Source organism: Histoplasma capsulatum (assembly GCF_000150115.1).
Source record: "Histoplasma capsulatum G186AR genomic scaffold supercont2.14, whole genome shotgun sequence".
Classification (NCBI taxonomy): Eukaryota; Fungi; Ascomycota; class Eurotiomycetes; order Onygenales; family Ajellomycetaceae; genus Histoplasma; species Histoplasma capsulatum.
The window spans coordinates 383,726-401,046 of NW_025544814.1; the positions used below are offsets into that span (position 1 = coordinate 383,726).

Consider the following 17,321-nt stretch of genomic DNA (forward strand, 5'->3'; position numbering starts at 1 on the left):
TTCCCCCCCCACCAAACCAAACAATTCCGCATTCTTCAATTCGCTAACGTACCTCCGCCATCCATCTCTCCAGGTTCTAGATAAGGGCACTCCCCTCTTCCCTAAACCAGTATTTTTCGAAGGAAGCCTCCTTAATTTTGCCGAAAACCTCCTCTTCCCCGCAAGCAACCCTGGTGAAAACTCCGTCGCCATCATTGCCGCTACCGAATCCACCCGAGAGCACATATCGTGGAAGGATCTTCGAGCGCGGGTACACCGCTGTGCTTTGTCGCTACGGGAAGCGGGCGTAGTCAAGGGGGACCGTGTCGCTGGCTTTGTGGGCAATCATGCAAACACCGTCATTGCCATGCTGGCCGCCACCTCCATAGGCGCCCTGTGGAGTTCTGTTTCAACCGATACGGGTGTGAATGCCGTGCTGGAACGGCTGCGTCAGATCGAGCCGGTGGTTCTCTTCGTTGACAATGCGTCCCCCTATAATGGAAAGGTTCATCCGACACACGCCAAGGTTGTCGAGTTAACGGCAAGCCTTGACTCGTTGCGTTACGTCGTGGTCTTCGATGCGGTGCAAGGGTATGGGTTTGATGTGGAATTGGTCAAGTTGCCAAATGGCAGATGCATGACTTTCTCTGATTTCTTGGCTACTTTGTCGGCAAACAGCTCGTCCGCGACGCTGCAATTCGAACCCCTCCCACCTGACCACCCGGTTTATATCCTTTATTCGTCAGGCACAACCGGTGCCCCCAAGCCAATTGTCCATGGTGCCCTGGGCACACTCATACAGCACAAGAAAGAGCATGCGCTGCATGGTGACATCGGGCCTGGCGATCGGCTGTTCTACTTCACGACCACAACTTGGATGATGTGGCACTGGCTTGTTTCCGCTCTGGCCAGTGGCGCAAGCATCGTGGTTTACGACGGCTCTCCATTCCGGCCCTTGGACCCAGAAGATGGAAAGGGCGATATGGCCATGCCTCGTCTCATCGATGAATTACACATAACCCACTTCGGTACATCCGCAAAGTACCTCTCAATCCTAGAACAGTCCGCGCTAAACCCAACAAAACATCCCCATAGACCCGTCCAACTGCGAACCCTGAAAGCAATCTTTAGCACGGGCTCTCCACTCGCCCCATCGACATTCGACTACGTGTATTCCTCCATCCACCCAGATATAATGCTCGGTTCCATCACAGGAGGCACGGACATCATCTCCCTCTTCGGTGCATCCTGCCCCATCCTCCCTGTCCACCGCGGAGAAATCCAATGTCGCGGCCTAGGCATGGCCGTATCCATCTTCGATTACGCCGGACGAGACATTAGCGCCACCGATGACGCGGGCGACCTCGTATGCACGGTGCCTTTCCCAGCCCAACCCGTCATGTTCTGGCCACCGGGGCCGATAGGCGAGGAGAAGTATCGCAAGAGCTACTTCGAGCACTTCGGGCCGTCGATATGGCACCACGGCGACTTCGTGAAACTCAACAGCAAGACAGGCGGGATGGAGATGCTGGGCCGCAGCGACGGGGTGCTCAAGCCAGCCGGCGTCCGGTTCGGCAGCGCGGAGATTTACAATGTCATCCTGAAGCATTTTGCGAATGAGGTTGAGGATTCGCTGTGTATTGGCCGGCGGCGGAATGGGATTGAGAACGACGAGACGGTCGTGCTCTTTGTGAAATTGGCCGCCAGGGACAAGTCTGCATCTTCATCTGCATCTGCGTCTACCTCTGCATCTGTTTCCTCATCCATATCCGCGTCCACATCCGCGTCCTCGTCAACGGTGTCAATAGCCAACAACGGCTGCGTAAAGGACCTGATTACCACCGTCAACGACAATGACGCGTTGCTCATGCCGCCCGATCTTGTCAGCCGCATACAGGCTACCATTCGCAAGGAACTCAGCGCGCGCCATGTCCCGACGATCATAGTCGCGTGTCCGGAGATTCCAGTCACGACGAATGGCAAGAAGGTTGAGAATGCGGTGAAACAAATTCTTTGTGGGTTAAATATTAAAACTGGAGCAAGCGTGGCTAATGCGGGGTGTTTAGAGTGGTACCGGAGGTGGGCGGCGGAAAATTGAAGGTGGGGTGTACTTTTTTTATTTTTATTTTTTTTATTTTTTATTTTTTGGTTTTATTGTTTTTGTATTTTTCTATTCTTTTTTCTTTATTTTATTCTTCAATCTTCGTTATATATACAATATATATATATATATACTAGTTTTTTGGATGTTGAAAATGTGTTTTTGGAAAAAGGGGGCGGACATTTTCCCTTTATAGAAAAAAGCTATATTCTTGTCAGAACCCATATTATATTAGCGTAATTGGCTATTAGCTGCTGACCACGATATCTCTCTCTGTGTATCTATGATCTTGTTGTAGTCAACGATTACCCATGAGTATATTATTTCTCAACTTCCTCCAGATCAGAAGAATCACTCCTCCCTCTTTTCCCCGAGCAAAGCAACCGCCTGCTGACTCATCCTAATTCTGCCCAAAGCGGTCAGGCAACTATCTCCAGGTTTTTCTCTACACAACTCATTTCAGCCGAACAAACCAGCATACGAAGCGATACAGCCTGACTTCCAGCAACAAAAGAGGATATCATGCGTCGTTTAGTAACCAGGGCCCCTACGCCGGCCAGGTACCTCAAACGAGCAGCACACTCGCTTTCAAGGACCTTTTCCTCTCACATAGAAACACAAGCTAAGGTTTGTTCTATCCATTTACATGACTTCTGGGAAGGCCACTCCCTCCGCACAACAATAGCAGCAACATGCAATCACTTGAGGAAAGGCGAGAAAAAAGAAAAATCATCTAATAAATGCCACTATTCCAGGACCCCGCCGAACTCGACCAAGTAACAGAACTCTCCAATGGCCTTCGGGTAGCCACGGAGTCCCTCCCCGGCCCTTTCGCTGGCGTGGGCGTATACCTCGATGCAGGCTCACGGTACGAGAACGACAGCCTCCGCGGCGTCAGCCACATCATTGACAGGCTAGCCTTCAAATCGACATCGAAGCGGACGGGCGATCAGATGGTTGAGTCTCTAGAGAGGCTCGGGGGGAACATCCAATGCGCGTCGGCACGCGAGTGTATCATGTACCAGTCCACCAGCTTCAACTCGGCTGTGCCGACCACGCTGGCACTGCTGGCGGAGACGATCCGGGACCCCCTGATCACGGACGAGGAGGTGCAGCAGCAGCTGGAGGTGGCGGAGTATGAGATCACTGATCTCTGGGCGAAGCCTGAGGTCATCCTGCCAGAGCTGGTGAATATTGCGGCGTACCGGAATAATACCCTAGGGAATCCGTTGTTGTGTCCGCGTGAGCGACTGTCGGAGATTAATAGAGGAGTTGTGCAGAGTTATCGGGAGACGTTTTACAAGCCGGAACGGATGGTTGTGGCGTTTGCGGGCGTGGCGCATGAGGATGCGGTGAAGTTGGCGGAGAGGTGGTTTGGGGATATGAAGAGGGACAAGCCGGTGCTTTTTGGGCAGGGGTCGGAATCGACGCTTTCTGAGGAGGAATTGAGCTCGATACCTTCCCTCTCGCCTTCTTCGACAACTTCTACACTCTCCGCAAGCCCGTCATCAACCGCTTCCCATCCCCTCCCATCGCCCAGCACCTCCAGCTCCAAGACCAACAGCGTCCTCTCCCACATCCCCTTCCTCAAGCACCTCTCAACCTCCTCCTCCCGTAGTGCCTCCGTCTCACCCCTCGACCCCTCCCTCCTCCACCCATCCACCCTCGACCTCCACCGCGCCTCACACTACACAGGCGGCTTCCTTTCTCTCCCGGCCATCCCCCCACCGGCCAACCCCACACAGCCCCGCCTCAGCCACATCCACGTCGCCTTCGAAGGGCCCCCTATCTCCTCGCAGGACATCTACGCGCTCGCCACCCTCCAAATGCTGCTGGGCGGCGGCGGCTCCTTCTCCGCCGGCGGGCCGGGCAAGGGCATGCACTCGCGGCTCTACACCAACGTGCTGAACCAGCACGGCTGGGTCGAAAGCTGCATGGCCTTCAACCACAGCTACACGGACAGCGGGCTGTTCGGGATCTCGGCCTCGTGCGTCCCGTCCCGCCTCACCGCGACGGTCGATGTGATCTGCAGAGAGCTGCATGCGCTGACGACGGGCTCGCGTTTCACCACCCTGCAGCCCACGGAGGTCAACCGCGCGAAGAACCAGCTGCGCTCCGCGATACTGATGAACCTCGAGTCGCGCATGGTGGAGCTGGAAGACCTGGGACGGCAGGTGCAGGCGCACGGGCGCCGGGTTGGGGTACGTGAGATGAGTGCGCGGATCGATGCGTTGACGGCGGACGACCTGCGGCGGGTGGCGCGGGAGGTTCTTGGAGGCCATGTGCGTAATAAGGGGAACGGGACGGGGATGCCGACGGTTGTGGTGCAGGAGGGGATGGTGGATGGAGTTCCGTTCCAGCCGGTACAGAAGGAGCAGATTCAGGAACGGATTGCAATGTGGCAGTTGGGGAGGAGGTGAGGGGAGGGCTTGAACCTTGTTTTTCTTTTTCTTTTTCTTTTTCTTTTTATCTTTGGTGATGCCTACGCTATACTTTTGCCATATAGATGGGGTGGTTCTTTTCAATTCTTTCACCTTTTCCTGTTTTATTAATTCATTTTGATGCTTGAATATGTCTATTTGTATTTTGGCTACCGATGGATTCTGTATTTTTGGGGGGGGGGGGGAGGTGGCCCCGTCTGGGTTCCATACCTCTCTCTCTTCCCTCTCTACTTTTTGCCTTTGCTTTTACGCCGTCTTTGTTCACGTAGATTGACCAGCTACACTACTGTTTCCTTTTCCTTTTCCTTCTGTAATTTTACACTTATATATCATTATTATATATATATATATATATATATATATATCCATCTATCCTGCATGTCTCATCTATATCGATATAATCAATTGAAAGAGAGAAGATTGCTATGGCCTCATGCACTGCTTTTGAGAACAAATCCTTCCCCTATTTTTTGTTATCTGCTGGCAGCCCCTAATGCCCACCGCTAATATCACCACCACACACGCCTATATAAAAAGGAGACCCTGCGCACAGAAGCAATTAACCCAACCTCCCACCTCCATCTGTACCATTGTATTATTATCCTACCCAAGATCCCCCTCCTACAGGGAGAAAAAGTGTTAATTAATCGATTGGTTATGTACGCACAAATGATCTCACCAGAAATAAGGGGCGTTGGGAGTTCGGAGTTTTCCGTTGATTCATACGCTTCAAATCGGTTGCAAATTTACTTAAATTTACTTCAGCCAACAATGCTGCTGTTTTAGATGAAATTCCACTTTTGGGTCGTTAAATTCCTAAGACGTATTCCTAGACGACTGGGGTTGGATGAAGATATGGGGAGGAATCTAAAACCTAGATCTAGATCGCCATTAAATGCAAGAAGAAAAGGACAGAGGAGAGAACACATAATAAGGACGACAGCCGCCATGTGGAAAAAACTCACCATCCCAGTTGTCAAGGGACCAAAAAAAAAAGAGGTTCACCTCATATACTTCTTTTCATAGGTAGTCGCACACCCAGCTCTTACTCCCTTGCATTCAAAAATTTCCCATTCTTCGTGTTTCTTTTTGTATTTTTCAATCCCCTACCCTACTGCCCCTATGCAGTCGGAACGAAAGAAGGAAAAAATAAAACTTTCACTCCGCATCCGGAACGCCAACCACCACATTCAGATAAATCGCCATATCCGCCAATTCATCCGGCATAAACCAATGCGATAGATCGTCATATAACATAAACGTGACGTTCCAACCCAGCCTCTCCAGCGTCTTTGCTGCGTTTTCGCCGAACTGGGGCAACACATGCTCGTCCAGCGCCCCATGCGAGATCCAGATGGGGGTCTTTGGGTGTGAGGGTGACCGCGAGGGTGACTGCGACTGCGACTGCGCGGCCGGAACAGCGGGTGGAGGAATACCCAGTATATTCTCGCGGAACCAATTTGTCGCTCTGGCAGCTAGGTTCGAACCGGACCGTAAATGCCGTTCCTTCGCGTCTTCCGCTTCATCTTCCGCTTCATCTTCATCTACGACGGCGGTGCCTGCCTCACCGCCGCCATCATCACCGCCTTTTTCCTTCCCCATGCCCCCTCCAACTAACTCGTCCAACTCCCTCTGGAATGGCAACCAGCCGCTCATAGCCACACAGCCCCCCAGCGCCTCCCCATCCCCATCAACCTCCGCATCGAAGGCCACCGCTGCGCCCAAGGCCACCACAGCCCCCTGACTAAGCCCGCCCACAATAACCTTCCCAACCCCGCCCAGAACCTTCCCTTCCTCCCTGACAAGTTCCAGCAGATAGCGCACCGAGGCCCGCAGCCCGTCGCGCGACAGCTCCCACTCCCTCTCGTGCACGGGCCGCAGCGTCGCGACATCAAACCACTGCGGCATCATCGAGTTCGCGCCCGCGGTGGAGCGGCTGATTTTCGCGTCCGGGAAGATAAATTTGATGCCGGGGAAGCGCTGGGGGAGCGAAGTGCGGGCCGGGTTGGAGGGCGTGGGGATCTGGAGAGGGGCGGTGATGATGTCCGTGCTGAAGTCGAGGGAGTTATCGCCGCGGCCGTGCAGGAAGATCAGGGTGTGGGTGTGCGGGCCGCGCGGGGGGATTATGGTGGGTTTTGGGAAGGGGAGGGGGGAAGGAGGATCTGGTTTGCTCATGGCTGTTTCTTTTCTTTTCACTTCTTCCTTTTCTGTATTCGTTTGTCTTGTGTGTGTGTGTGTGTGTGCGTGTGTGTTCTCGCTATGTCTTTTCTCCTGTTTTTGCGAATTTCTGGTTGGAGGGGTCTTGGAGAGGTGAGGAGGGGGTGTGTGTGAGCGCTCTCTTGCTTCTTTCGAAAACTCTGCAGATTGTTTCACCAACGTCGTAACCCCCCCACCTCTTTGACGAAGTTTTTCTTCGCGGTTCTTGAAATGCTTTTATCCGAGCAGAATTGGATTAGGTTCACGCTCGCGACCTGAGGCGCATTGGTTAGCTCTTTGTTTTGGTGCACGATTCAGCAACGGGTATCAGCGCTTCCCGCTTGGTATATAATCACATCTGGGTATTTCCTCGAGACAGAGGCAGGAGGTATTTCGTTACAGATTCGCTTTAACCCAAGAGGGGTTACACAATGGGTATATATATACCCCGCTTCCTAAAATCCGTCGAGGTATATAGGATGAAGATCGGATGAGTGACACTCAAATGGCTGATCTTCCGCTTGGCATCATCGGGCAGCTAGCAGTCACGGGAGTCAAAGCGGACATGCAATGAGGAGGGCATGATAGAGTAAAAAGACCAATAGTGTTGGCATTGCCGGACTCGAGGACGTCCATTTGTCCTGCGATGGATGGATGGAAGGTTGGATTGGATATCACATGACCTTTACGTTACAGTCAAGGAAACAGCAATTCAATTGAAAAATACTGAGAAATTGACTTGTCTTTTCGTAGCGATATTTCCTCTGGCAGGATAAACGAACCAACGACAGGAGAAATCGCATTGGTGATTCCCCATGGGAGGATAATCTGCGTAGAATAAATAGCGTCTGATCGAGGCCACATCTGACAGTGAGCTGCTTTGTCGATCAGCGAGCTGCCCCTGAATATGGCCGGCTCCAACAAATCAAAGCTGGAGAAAGCAAACAGGCCCCTTGAACCAACTCCACTCCAACGAGCAGGTCCACTGCTGGCCAGGTATCGTTTGAAGTTGGTTACTCTGTACCTGCTGGTTTCCCTCCCCAATGGCATCCCCATCTCTTGTGCTCCCTGCGGAGAGAATTGTCTGAAGCTGCTTGATACTGCTTGATATGCGGCCCACTGCAGCCGGTGCCTGGCAGCAGACCACGGTACGGTACGGTACGGTACGCGTTAGAGTTCGGGGTAATGTCGGTGCTGGTCCCCTGTCCGTATTGAGATAACCCTAGCGTCCCGTTCTGGATGGTGGTGTGCCCTGTACATACACCGGTCACACGGTATGTATCAATACCGCCGTCCCGTGGGTTCTGACATGACAAGAACATTTTTTCTCCTCTTTGCGGCTCCTTCTGCGGCTTCTTCTTCTTCTTCTTTTCTCATCCTCTGACAGACAGACACTGCATCCCAATAGCCCGCTATCCTCTCGCCAAGTGTCTCATCGAGATGCTTTTTGGTGGCGTCTAGGCTTGATTGCGACCACAGAGTTCTCTCCTGTGCCCCTTGCTCGTTTCTCCGGCTCCTGGCGGATCTAGTGAGCACTGCACGTTCCTTACTTCCCCCCTATTATCATTGCCCTATCCTCGTGCCGTTGCCTTGCCCTGCCGCTTTATTCACCGTTGTTTGATCTCTCTTGACCTACTTTACTCATATATCCTCTCTGTTCATCAATTGCCTCTGGTGTTCTGTGTGGTTGCTGACTGCGTGAGCCGTTGACGTTGGCGGCTGTAACCTGCAGATAGGCGGATTTTGTTCCTGCCTCGTCCTTCTGTGCTACTTCCCACTTCCCGTTTCCCGCTTCCCGCTCGCCCTTTCGGCTCCACCTCCGCCCAGCTTCAGACCGGTTGCGAAAACAGAGTGCACCGCAGTGTGGCCTATGTGCGCTGCCCTACCCGCGCCGCTCGCTTCTTTGCTACGTCCTAAATCCTAAATCAACACCGGGCTCCATCCCCCGGCTCGTTCAGTCGTTCCGTCTTGAGATGCCTCGTCGACCTAACAACCCTTTCACCACCAACAGCTCCCCTTCTTCGTACCCGCCGTCCTTTTCGTCCGCGAACGAAAAGGGCGGCATTCCTAGTAATCAGGCCCGCTCTTCCTCCGTGAAACCTAAGCGATTGAGCCAACTGTTTTCTACTTCGCCAAAGACCAGATCAGACACCCACACCGCTGCTCAGGCCGCCCTGATCGCCGCACGCGGGGGCTCTATCAGCCATCTAAGCACTCCTCATATCAGTTCGCCGTCGCTGTCCCTACCGACCATCTCGCTTTCCACGGCGACTGCGGACAGCGCCAACATGGATGTGCCTCCAACCACTCTGTTTCAACCCGCTTCGCCGGGGGAAACACGTCGTCTGGCCAGACAGCATGCTCAGTTCGGGCCACTCGGGCATCCTAGTCATCGATATACCTCGAAGCACCAAGGGGGTGAATTCCCCGAACCTATCATGGACGAGCCGCCATACTACTATCTGCTCACGACCTACATCAGTTACCTGATCCTAATCGCTTTCGGGCACGTGCGCGATTTCTTTGGAAAACGATTCAGAGAAGAAAACTATAGGCATCTCAAACCTAAGAACGGATATGGCGCGTTGAACAGTGATTTCGACAACTTCTACGTCCGCAGGCTCAAGTTACGTATTAATGATTGTTTTGAGAGGCCCGTGACCGGGGTCCCCGGCCGATACATTACCTTAATCGATCGGACGAGCGATGACCACAATCGTCATTTTCGCCTGACCGGTACTTACACCGACACCTTGAATATGAGCTCATATAACTATCTTGGCTTTGCACAGTCGGAGGGCCCCTGCGCTGATGCCGTCGAGGACATTATTAAACGATACGGGATCAGCTCCGTCTCCACCAGGGCTGATGCAGGTACCCAGGACCTCCATCTTGAAGTGGAGGGCCTTGTAGCCAACTTTGTCGGGAAGGAAGCTTCCATGGTGTTTTCCATGGGCTTCGGAACCAATGCTAGCGTGTTTTCTGCTTTGGTTTCAAAGGGCTGTCTGATCATTTCCGACGAATTGAATCACGCGTCAATCCGTTTTGGTGCCCGTTTGTCAGGTGCTTCGATCGAGATCTTCAAACACAACGATGTCAAGGCCCTAGAGAAGAAATTACGGGAGGTGATTTCCCAAGGCCAGCCGCGAACTCACCGCCCCTGGAAGAAGATCCTGGTCGTTGTTGAAGGGTTGTATTCTATGGAGGGGACCATGTGCAATCTTCCCGGCATACTTGCCTTGAAGAAGAAATATAAGTTCAACATTTTCGTCGACGAAGCCCACTCAATAGGTGCCATCGGGCCTAGAGGAAGAGGCGTTTGCGATTACTTTGGCGTAGATACGAAAGATGTCGATATCCTCATGGGAACGCTGACCAAATCCTTTGGCGCCAATGGTGGCTACATTGCCGCGGATAAAGCTATTATTGACAAGCTACGAACATCCAACCCCGCAGTATTCTACGGCGAAGCGCCGACTCCGCCAATTCTTGCACAGATTTCAACCTCCCTTAGGATTATCAACGGCGAGATCGTTCCCGGCGAGGGCGAAGAACGACTACAGAGACTCGCATTCAATTCCCGCTATCTTCGCCTCGGTCTGAAACGCCTAGGTTTTATCGTCTATGGCCATGACGACTCCCCAATCATCCCTCTCCTCCTCTTCAACCCAGCCAAAATGCCCGCCTTCTCCCACGAGATGCTCAAACGCAAAATCTCTGTCGTTATCGTCGGATATCCGGCTACCCCATTGGTATCATCGCGAGCTCGCTTCTGTGTCTCCGCTGCTCATACTAAAGAGGACCTCGACCGCTTGCTATTAGCCTGTGACGAAGTTGGGAATGTCCTGCAACTCAAGTTCTCAAGCGGGGTTGCCGGCGGCGCGCTGCCGTCTGACATAGATTATACGGCCGAGGATGAGCGGAATGGCCAGCATGGAGGACAACAGAAGCAAGCGGTAGTGAAAAGGAAGTCCACTTCTGTTACGCCTCCCCGATGGAGGTATGAGGATGTTGTCAGGCGGGGCGTGCAGGATGTGAAATTTCCACTCCAATAACGCGTCGTGCGTTACAAGCATTTTGGATATGCAGCGCTGTTTGGAGACGCGGGTTGTTAGCCATGCCATCAATTGTGATTACGCCGTTATTACCCCAAAGGCACACCGGACGACCTTATACGGAATGAAAATTCTCTGCTTGTCACCGTTGTGTAGGAGTTAAACTCCCGTATTCTTTAACTCCTTGATTCTTGGGTATATTTATTTGGGTGTTGGGGTGGGCCAGGGGGTTTGTTGATGGTGTTTCTATTACTCTTTTGGTCTTAACCATTTTTTTGAGTCTTTTATCTTTCGGCTTTAATACATAATTTTAAAATTAAGAGAGAAAAAATAGGGGAGGGGAGGGAAACAACCAGGTTTTGCCACAGTACTTTATGCTCCCAGGTTGTTTCTTTCTTCTTTCCCCCCTTTTTAGTGGGCTTTGCTCTACTGAATATGAAATGTTTGCTTTTCTACCCGCCCTGGACTGTGTATGGTGGCGCCTGTTAGTAGATATGTTGGATTAAGGATTATTTATTCTCAGTTCCCTCCACGCTTATACATTATATATATCTCTTCCGGATGCTTCCCCCCTTCCCCCTCTCCCTCATCCATCCCGCCAAACCATACTATGATCCGCGCTAGCTTCGCGAGGCCTGTTTTCGCCGAACAAATACTAATACCAATATCAATACCGACCAACCCATCTATCAATCACGTGGACACGTCTGCTCGCCCAGTGCAGCACTCTGTTCACATCCACGCATGTTTGTCCCATTGGCTCATGATATTATTACTTGATGTTTTTTTTGACAGCTGTTGTATATGGAAACGCCCGCCTCTGTATGAGATTGGAGACTGCCGGGTGCTGGACGGGCTTTTTTTGGTCCCATCATTTGGATTGTGAATAGTTTAGTTGTATCCAATGTTACATAGATGGGCCCTCGTTATGGAAAAATGTATAAAGTTATGGTTTGAGTGAGATACGGATTATTTTTTTATTTATTTATTTATTTATTTTTTTTTTTTTTAATGTTTGTAGCTTCGAATTGTTCCTTTGAAGCTGTAGATATAATATCCCCCCTACCTCGCCCGCTCATCTCTATCCGCGGGGATGTGAATTTGTTCGACAAAGCCGGGCCGGCCGACCAATGCAACGGTTGGACAGTCGAGGGAAATGTTGATGCTCCCTGTCTTTTTTCGCATACATTGGTCCATATGTTATATATATATATATATATATTTATATACACATGATAGTAGCCCTGTGGTTGAGGCGCACCCACATCGGGTGGTGTGGGGAATAAGCGAAGGCACGATTATATTGGGGTGTTTTTTTTCCCTCCCTTTCTTTGCATAGAAGTGAATAATATTAATAATAAAATAAGTCATGTATCAATCAATATTTCCCAGCCTCATAGAATAAAACAAACCTTTCCATACATATATACATATATATATATATATATTTACAAAAATTTATAGAGAAAAAGGAGGGCAGAATCGCGAGGAGAAACAGTAGCGAAATCTAAAGTGTATTCATTGTATATATGTATATCGCAGCCTCGATCCATGTAAAATTTAATCCCACTAGAGATCTATGAAAGATCTAACTTAAGTTAGACGGGGCATTTATCAGTCAGAGGAAAGGGGGGGAATAAAAGCCAAGTATATAATCAAATAAGAAAACCATCTAATATCCAGGCTGCTGGCTGGCTGGTATGTATGCATGATGATGTGTATATACCTATGAACTGTACGGAAGAAAGGATCTTGGTGGAACAGGAGAATTGATAAATGGTTAGGGAAATCGAGAGCGGAAATCAAAAACGAAGGTAGACCAAAAAGAAAACAAACCCCGAAAATAAAAACAGACAGGCGTAGGTAGCCACCTGCTCGAAACGCCGCACATGTACTAGCCAGTACTCATCTTCTAGGATAAGAATGATAATATGATGTAGCAAGGCAAGGGAACCCGAAAGACAAGCTTAGGGACAAACGAAGCAATGCCAACGGCCAAAGCATCAAGCAAATAAAGGGTATCAAAGAACGCCTGATGGATGTGATTCTTTGTCGTGTCATCATGAGAAAAGTTCACAGTGAAAACCGATAAAGGATAGATATGAAGAGAATTAGCAGAAATAGCAGAAAACAAAAAGGTCGAACAGGAGCACGACAGTGTAAGCCGGATTCTATACAAAAGAAACTGAACCAAAAAGAGAAAAAAAAAAAAAAGAAGATAAGATTCTGAGGTAGTAGCATGGGTGATATCAAACCGCACCATATCTATATTGGCCGTCTACCATAAGCGCCTCCGTCTCCACAGACGGGGATTTCAGTTCCGGAGAAGCGGATGGAACCCACCCCTTCATCCACCCACTAACCCTTCGCCAGCTACCTCGACCTTGGCCCGGTCCCGCAGGTTGCAGGTCGGTGGCGGCATCGACATCTTCGTTCTTCTTAGTGTAAATCATGAACTGAATGCCCATCGCCCCATCCATGCCTAGGACGCCAAACGCCCCCAGGAAAAACGGTATCGCACGTCCAATCCATTCGAGTCTGCTGTTGCCTTCTTTACCGACCCATCCACCACCTCCGTACGCTGGTAGATCCGACCATGCGTTGGGATTGGTGAGGAGAGAACTTGAGTAGAAGAAATTGCCGCAGAAGGCTGCAAAGAAGAGAAGCGGCGAGAGGCCCGAGGTGCTCTTGCGGCCGTAGTTCTTGTAGAGCTGTGGGATACGGGATGCTAGATATAAAATGGTCGACGACCAGGATGAAATTTTGCCAGCAACTTTTCTAGCATCTGTTTGTGACGGGGTGAATATGGGGGCATTTTGCCCGCTGGGGCTAGTGGCAGCTGCGTTGGCCAGAACGACACATAGCATGGAGAGAAACACGATAGTTCGTGGCGAACTGGAGGGAGTGATGCTGCTGCTGCCTCCAACACGATAGATGATTCGAGGTGAGCGTTGTTTTTCATTGGGGCGAGATAGAGAGCTGCCTAATGGGGTATCAACTCCCAAGTCCTTTTTCGAGGTGACAGTTTTTGGTTCGGATGGAAGTATCGAGGTGGGGGATAATCCTAAAATGGTATTCTCTTCGGTGGGTACGATGCCATTATACATATCCCCGTCGCTAAACCCTGGATCGCTAACTTGCATATAACCACCACGTCTTCGTAATCGCCAATCCTTGAGATAGGTATAAAAATAGTACTGGATTACTAGAGCTACATCAACAAAGACATAGTAGGACGCGACAGTAATCTGCCACCCGGCCTGACGTAATAATATGGCTCCTAGTAAGTTGGTTGCGTCGCCCAGACACCATTCAATCAGAAACCAGATTGAGAGACCACATGTCGACTGGACTTTATAATTCTTGTAGATCTGGGGTAACTGCGCAAAGAGCCATGAAACGATACTCAGGATTCCCAAGGTCGAAGAGACCAGGGCGAGCGGAGTCGGAATGCATGTGTGGAGACGAGAAGAGATGAAGGTTAAGAAAGCGGAGGAGGGTTCGCAGTGGTCCGGAAGAGAGGAAACCAAAGGGTTATAAAGCCATGATGAAGTCATTATCTGGCACAGATCGATCCTCTAGTGTAGTAGCCTGCTGTGGTAACGAAGCATCCGGAATAACCAAGACTGATATAGATATAGAGACGTATCTAAATCTCAGATGGTTTCTCAAGAGCTGGTCGGAGTCGCTGACTGGGGTTCCGCGTTGGGGCTCGGTGGAGTAGGTGCTGACAAAGGCGGTCGAAAGAGTCACGCGAGGAAAGCGCTGGGCACGCGGACAAACGTGTAGGGTAAAAGAGCTGAAGAAGACGAGTTTCAAGCGAGGCTGATGGAGATGGATCACGACTAACTGGTTGTGCCCTGGAGGAGAAGTCGGAATGTGGCTCGAAAGTGCCAATGGTTGGCTGGGGATGCCAGAGTGTCGACGTTGAGAGGGCCTCGAACCCCTGGTAAACACAACGAGAAAGGAGGGAACAGCACCAAAAAAAAATGAAGGAAGAAACAGTAGCGAGAGGGGATTCCGGTCAGCTTAAGAGAGTGGATGGAAGCCCAAGATGGGTGAGAAAAAGATGGAGAGGAGCAATTCGGGAAGGAAGACGAAGAAAGGAAACAAAAGACGATGCTGCGAGGTCACGGGGGAGGGTGGTGAGGCTAGATCGGAGCGATGTGATTGGTGGATAGGGTGGACCTATGAGGAGGCTCAGTCAGGTCAGCCAGATAACCTCAAACTCTAATGGACTGTGGGGTAAAACAGAGTATCAGAGTTGACATTTCAGCGGCTGTGAGAACTGTGATGTGTTTCTACAGGTTTTCTTGATGTGCCGATTGCATTTCAGCTATCCTTTGCCCATTTGTAAGGGCCCCTTAGAAAACGGTCTCCAGTGGCTGTGGTGCAAAGGTTTCAAGAAAAGAAGCTAGGAAGGAAAAGGAAGAACACAGCATGTAGATGCAAATAAGAAATAGGGTATCCTAAATCACACAAACATGAATATTGAATATATATGATCATTGTTTCGCCGTACTGATAGCCTGTACCCTCTCTAATTCCATCATGCCCAAAATAGCCTGCAGCTCTTCGTTCCCCGGCACAGCCACGCCTGAATTCCAAAATTAAAAATGATAATGTGCCCATTAAAACGATCCTTATATAGACGAACAATATATAAAGAATTAAAATATAATTAACCGTATATTTCACTTATCCCCCCTCTTAAGTTCATGGGCCATTTTTGGTGGTGCATGACATGTAAATATATATCTCGGTATCTATACTTACATCCCTCCCCGCCAAACAAGGATGCTGTAGGTACACCGTTTTTCATGCAAGTTGCATAGATAATAGTATCGCTACTCCAGCAATGCCCATCACCGTATTTAGGGATTGGCTTGTCGACGCCGCCCGGTTGGGAGCAATGATATCATTTGCGTTCCCGAAGCCGCCAAAGGGGTCCTTATTCGGGTCCTTGGTTTTAGTGGCAGACGGCTTTAAAGTCGTTTGCGTTGGCTCGGGATTGGATGCCGTTGTTGGGGGTGGTGGGGATAATGTCTGCGAATCGCTTGGGGTAGGAGACGAGAGGGTAGTTGTTGTTTCGCTAGTAGTGGTGAGATGCACAGTAAACGTTCGTGTTGTGACTGGCTCTTCCGTCTGTGTTTGCGTAGTCCCCGGACGCCTGGTATCTGTCTCAGGAGGAGTATTTGAGGGAAGGGCTGAAGTGAGGTTCTGATCTTGCCCCTCTGCAGCAGCGGGGCAAAGAGTCTGTACACCCAGCCCCTGAAAAAATAGCCCGATGAGGGTCGCTGATAGTGCCTGTGAGCCTACGCAATTTTTATTCAGCGAAACTGTAAGAAATTCCAGACTCTCAACACATGCTGCTGAGCAAGCGCCTGTTGAGAAATCGTCGACTGTGCAATTGCTAATCTCGGAAGTGTAGACTTCTGTACATGGCGGAGGGAATGATTGTATCGGTTGAATGTCTTCTAGAGAAATGGCTGTAATTGTTGGTGTTTGGAAGGCGAAGAGAGCGCATGGTATCCAGTATTGTTTACGCATTGCGTAGCGTTAGGTGAAGAATAAGGCAAAAAAGTTTCGTTTGCGCAACGAATGTATTTCGCGCCTCTCTCGTTTCGAGCTTTGTTGAATTTCCCGCAGGTATCGCAAAAAGGTCGCTACGGCGGGTAGAAACCTTTGAAATGGCTATTCGCGCATCCTCACAGTACGAACCGAGAGTTTCCTTTCAGCTCCTCTGTGCAAAGCGGGAGTGGATATAACAGAGAAAAAAGGCGCGATTCTTGGACTATGGAAGGAGACTCTGTCGTCTTGTCTTTGGTAGTGAGCATAAAGGAGCGTGAATGGTATAACAGGACTCTCGCAAAGGAGGGTATGGAGTATCAAGGGGGATGAAGGAATTGTTGAATCCCCAAGGCAAATAGATATATTTCGAAGATGGAAAAGTATTGCGCCCTGTTGATGTAACAATGACTATCACACCAGCGTAACTGGGAAGCTTCGTGTGGGCTTTTAACCCTCGAAAAGAAGAAAGCAAACGAGAAAGAAGCAGGGAGAGCGATAATTCTCAGACTTCGTCTGGCCCAAGATCCCAACCATACTATTTGATAAACTGAAACTGACATGACCAGACAATCGCATAGTGGGGAGGTTCGGGGCCAAAGACAACCTCAAACATTTGACGTTTCTGAATTCCACACAGCGGACAAGAGCTGTCAAGGCCAGCGCCAATAGGAAGAATCCAGCCGGAATCAGAACACATCAATAGAATATCCCAAAATAAGGGCTTCCAGGATTGCTCTCGTCATGTCATGACCGAGACTAATAGGTAACACAGGCTGGGCGATGCAAAAGGCCTGTCCATTGCTGCAAATATCTCGCCCGCCAACCAAGAACAAACTTGCCCTTGTATGAGCCCAGGTCCTTCTTCCGTCCGTCCAGCAAAAGTGGCCGAAATCCACCACATATATTCCGACAGTTCTTTTTTGGGATGGTAATTCTGAAACGCAGCAAACCTGGGTCGATCAACCAGCGCTAAATTCA

The 17,321-nt window shown here is 50.2% G+C and overlaps 7 protein-coding genes across 7 annotated transcripts in view; 3 read left to right on the forward strand and 4 right to left on the reverse strand.

Annotated features, from left to right (window-relative positions):
- The window catches only part of HCBG_07776 (acetoacetyl-CoA synthase), a gene marked incomplete at both ends in the record, with an annotated part of 2,624 nt that extends 547 nt beyond the window's left edge, over positions 1–2,077 (forward strand). The window contains one exon of the mRNA XM_045434825.1: positions 74–2,077. Coding sequence (XP_045284131.1) covers positions 74–2,077 — 2,004 coding nt within the window. The remainder of the gene's footprint in view (positions 1–73) is intronic.
- A 525-nt stretch (positions 2,078–2,602) lies between these two features.
- Positions 2,603–4,654, forward strand: HCBG_07777 (mitochondrial-processing peptidase subunit alpha; the record flags this gene model as incomplete). The annotated part of the gene is made up of 2 exons (XM_045434826.1): positions 2,603–2,707; positions 2,836–4,654. 2 exons carry the CDS (start codon positions 2,603–2,605, stop codon positions 4,498–4,500), a joined length of 1,770 nt encoding a protein of 589 aa, XP_045284132.1.
- A 1,025-nt stretch (positions 4,655–5,679) lies between these two features.
- HCBG_07778 (uncharacterized protein) lies at positions 5,680–6,696 on the reverse strand (the record flags this gene model as incomplete). The annotated part of the gene is made up of 1 exon (XM_045434827.1): positions 5,680–6,696. One exon carries the CDS (start codon positions 6,694–6,696, stop codon positions 5,680–5,682), a length of 1,017 nt encoding a protein of 338 aa, XP_045284133.1.
- A 1,034-nt stretch (positions 6,697–7,730) lies between these two features.
- On the reverse strand, positions 7,731–8,039 carry HCBG_07779 (uncharacterized protein; the record flags this gene model as incomplete). The annotated part of the gene is made up of 1 exon (XM_045434828.1): positions 7,731–8,039. The coding sequence occupies one exon, from the start codon at positions 8,037–8,039 to the stop codon at positions 7,731–7,733; it is 309 nt and encodes a 102-aa protein (XP_045284134.1).
- Positions 8,040–8,690: 651 nt separating this feature from the next.
- On the forward strand, positions 8,691–11,097 carry HCBG_07780 (serine palmitoyltransferase; the record flags this gene model as incomplete). Its single annotated transcript, XM_045434829.1, has 1 exon — positions 8,691–11,097. One exon carries the CDS (start codon positions 8,691–8,693, stop codon positions 10,770–10,772), a length of 2,082 nt encoding a protein of 693 aa, XP_045284135.1.
- A 1,924-nt stretch (positions 11,098–13,021) lies between these two features.
- On the reverse strand, positions 13,022–14,329 carry HCBG_07781 (PQ loop repeat protein; the record flags this gene model as incomplete). Its single annotated transcript, XM_045434830.1, has 1 exon — positions 13,022–14,329. The coding sequence occupies one exon, from the start codon at positions 14,327–14,329 to the stop codon at positions 13,022–13,024; it is 1,308 nt and encodes a 435-aa protein (XP_045284136.1).
- An 887-nt stretch (positions 14,330–15,216) lies between these two features.
- On the reverse strand, positions 15,217–16,739 carry HCBG_07782 (uncharacterized protein; the record flags this gene model as incomplete). The annotated part of the gene is made up of 1 exon (XM_045434831.1): positions 15,217–16,739. The coding sequence occupies one exon, from the start codon at positions 16,320–16,322 to the stop codon at positions 15,591–15,593; it is 732 nt and encodes a 243-aa protein (XP_045284137.1).
- Positions 16,740–17,321: the final 582 nt, after the last annotated feature.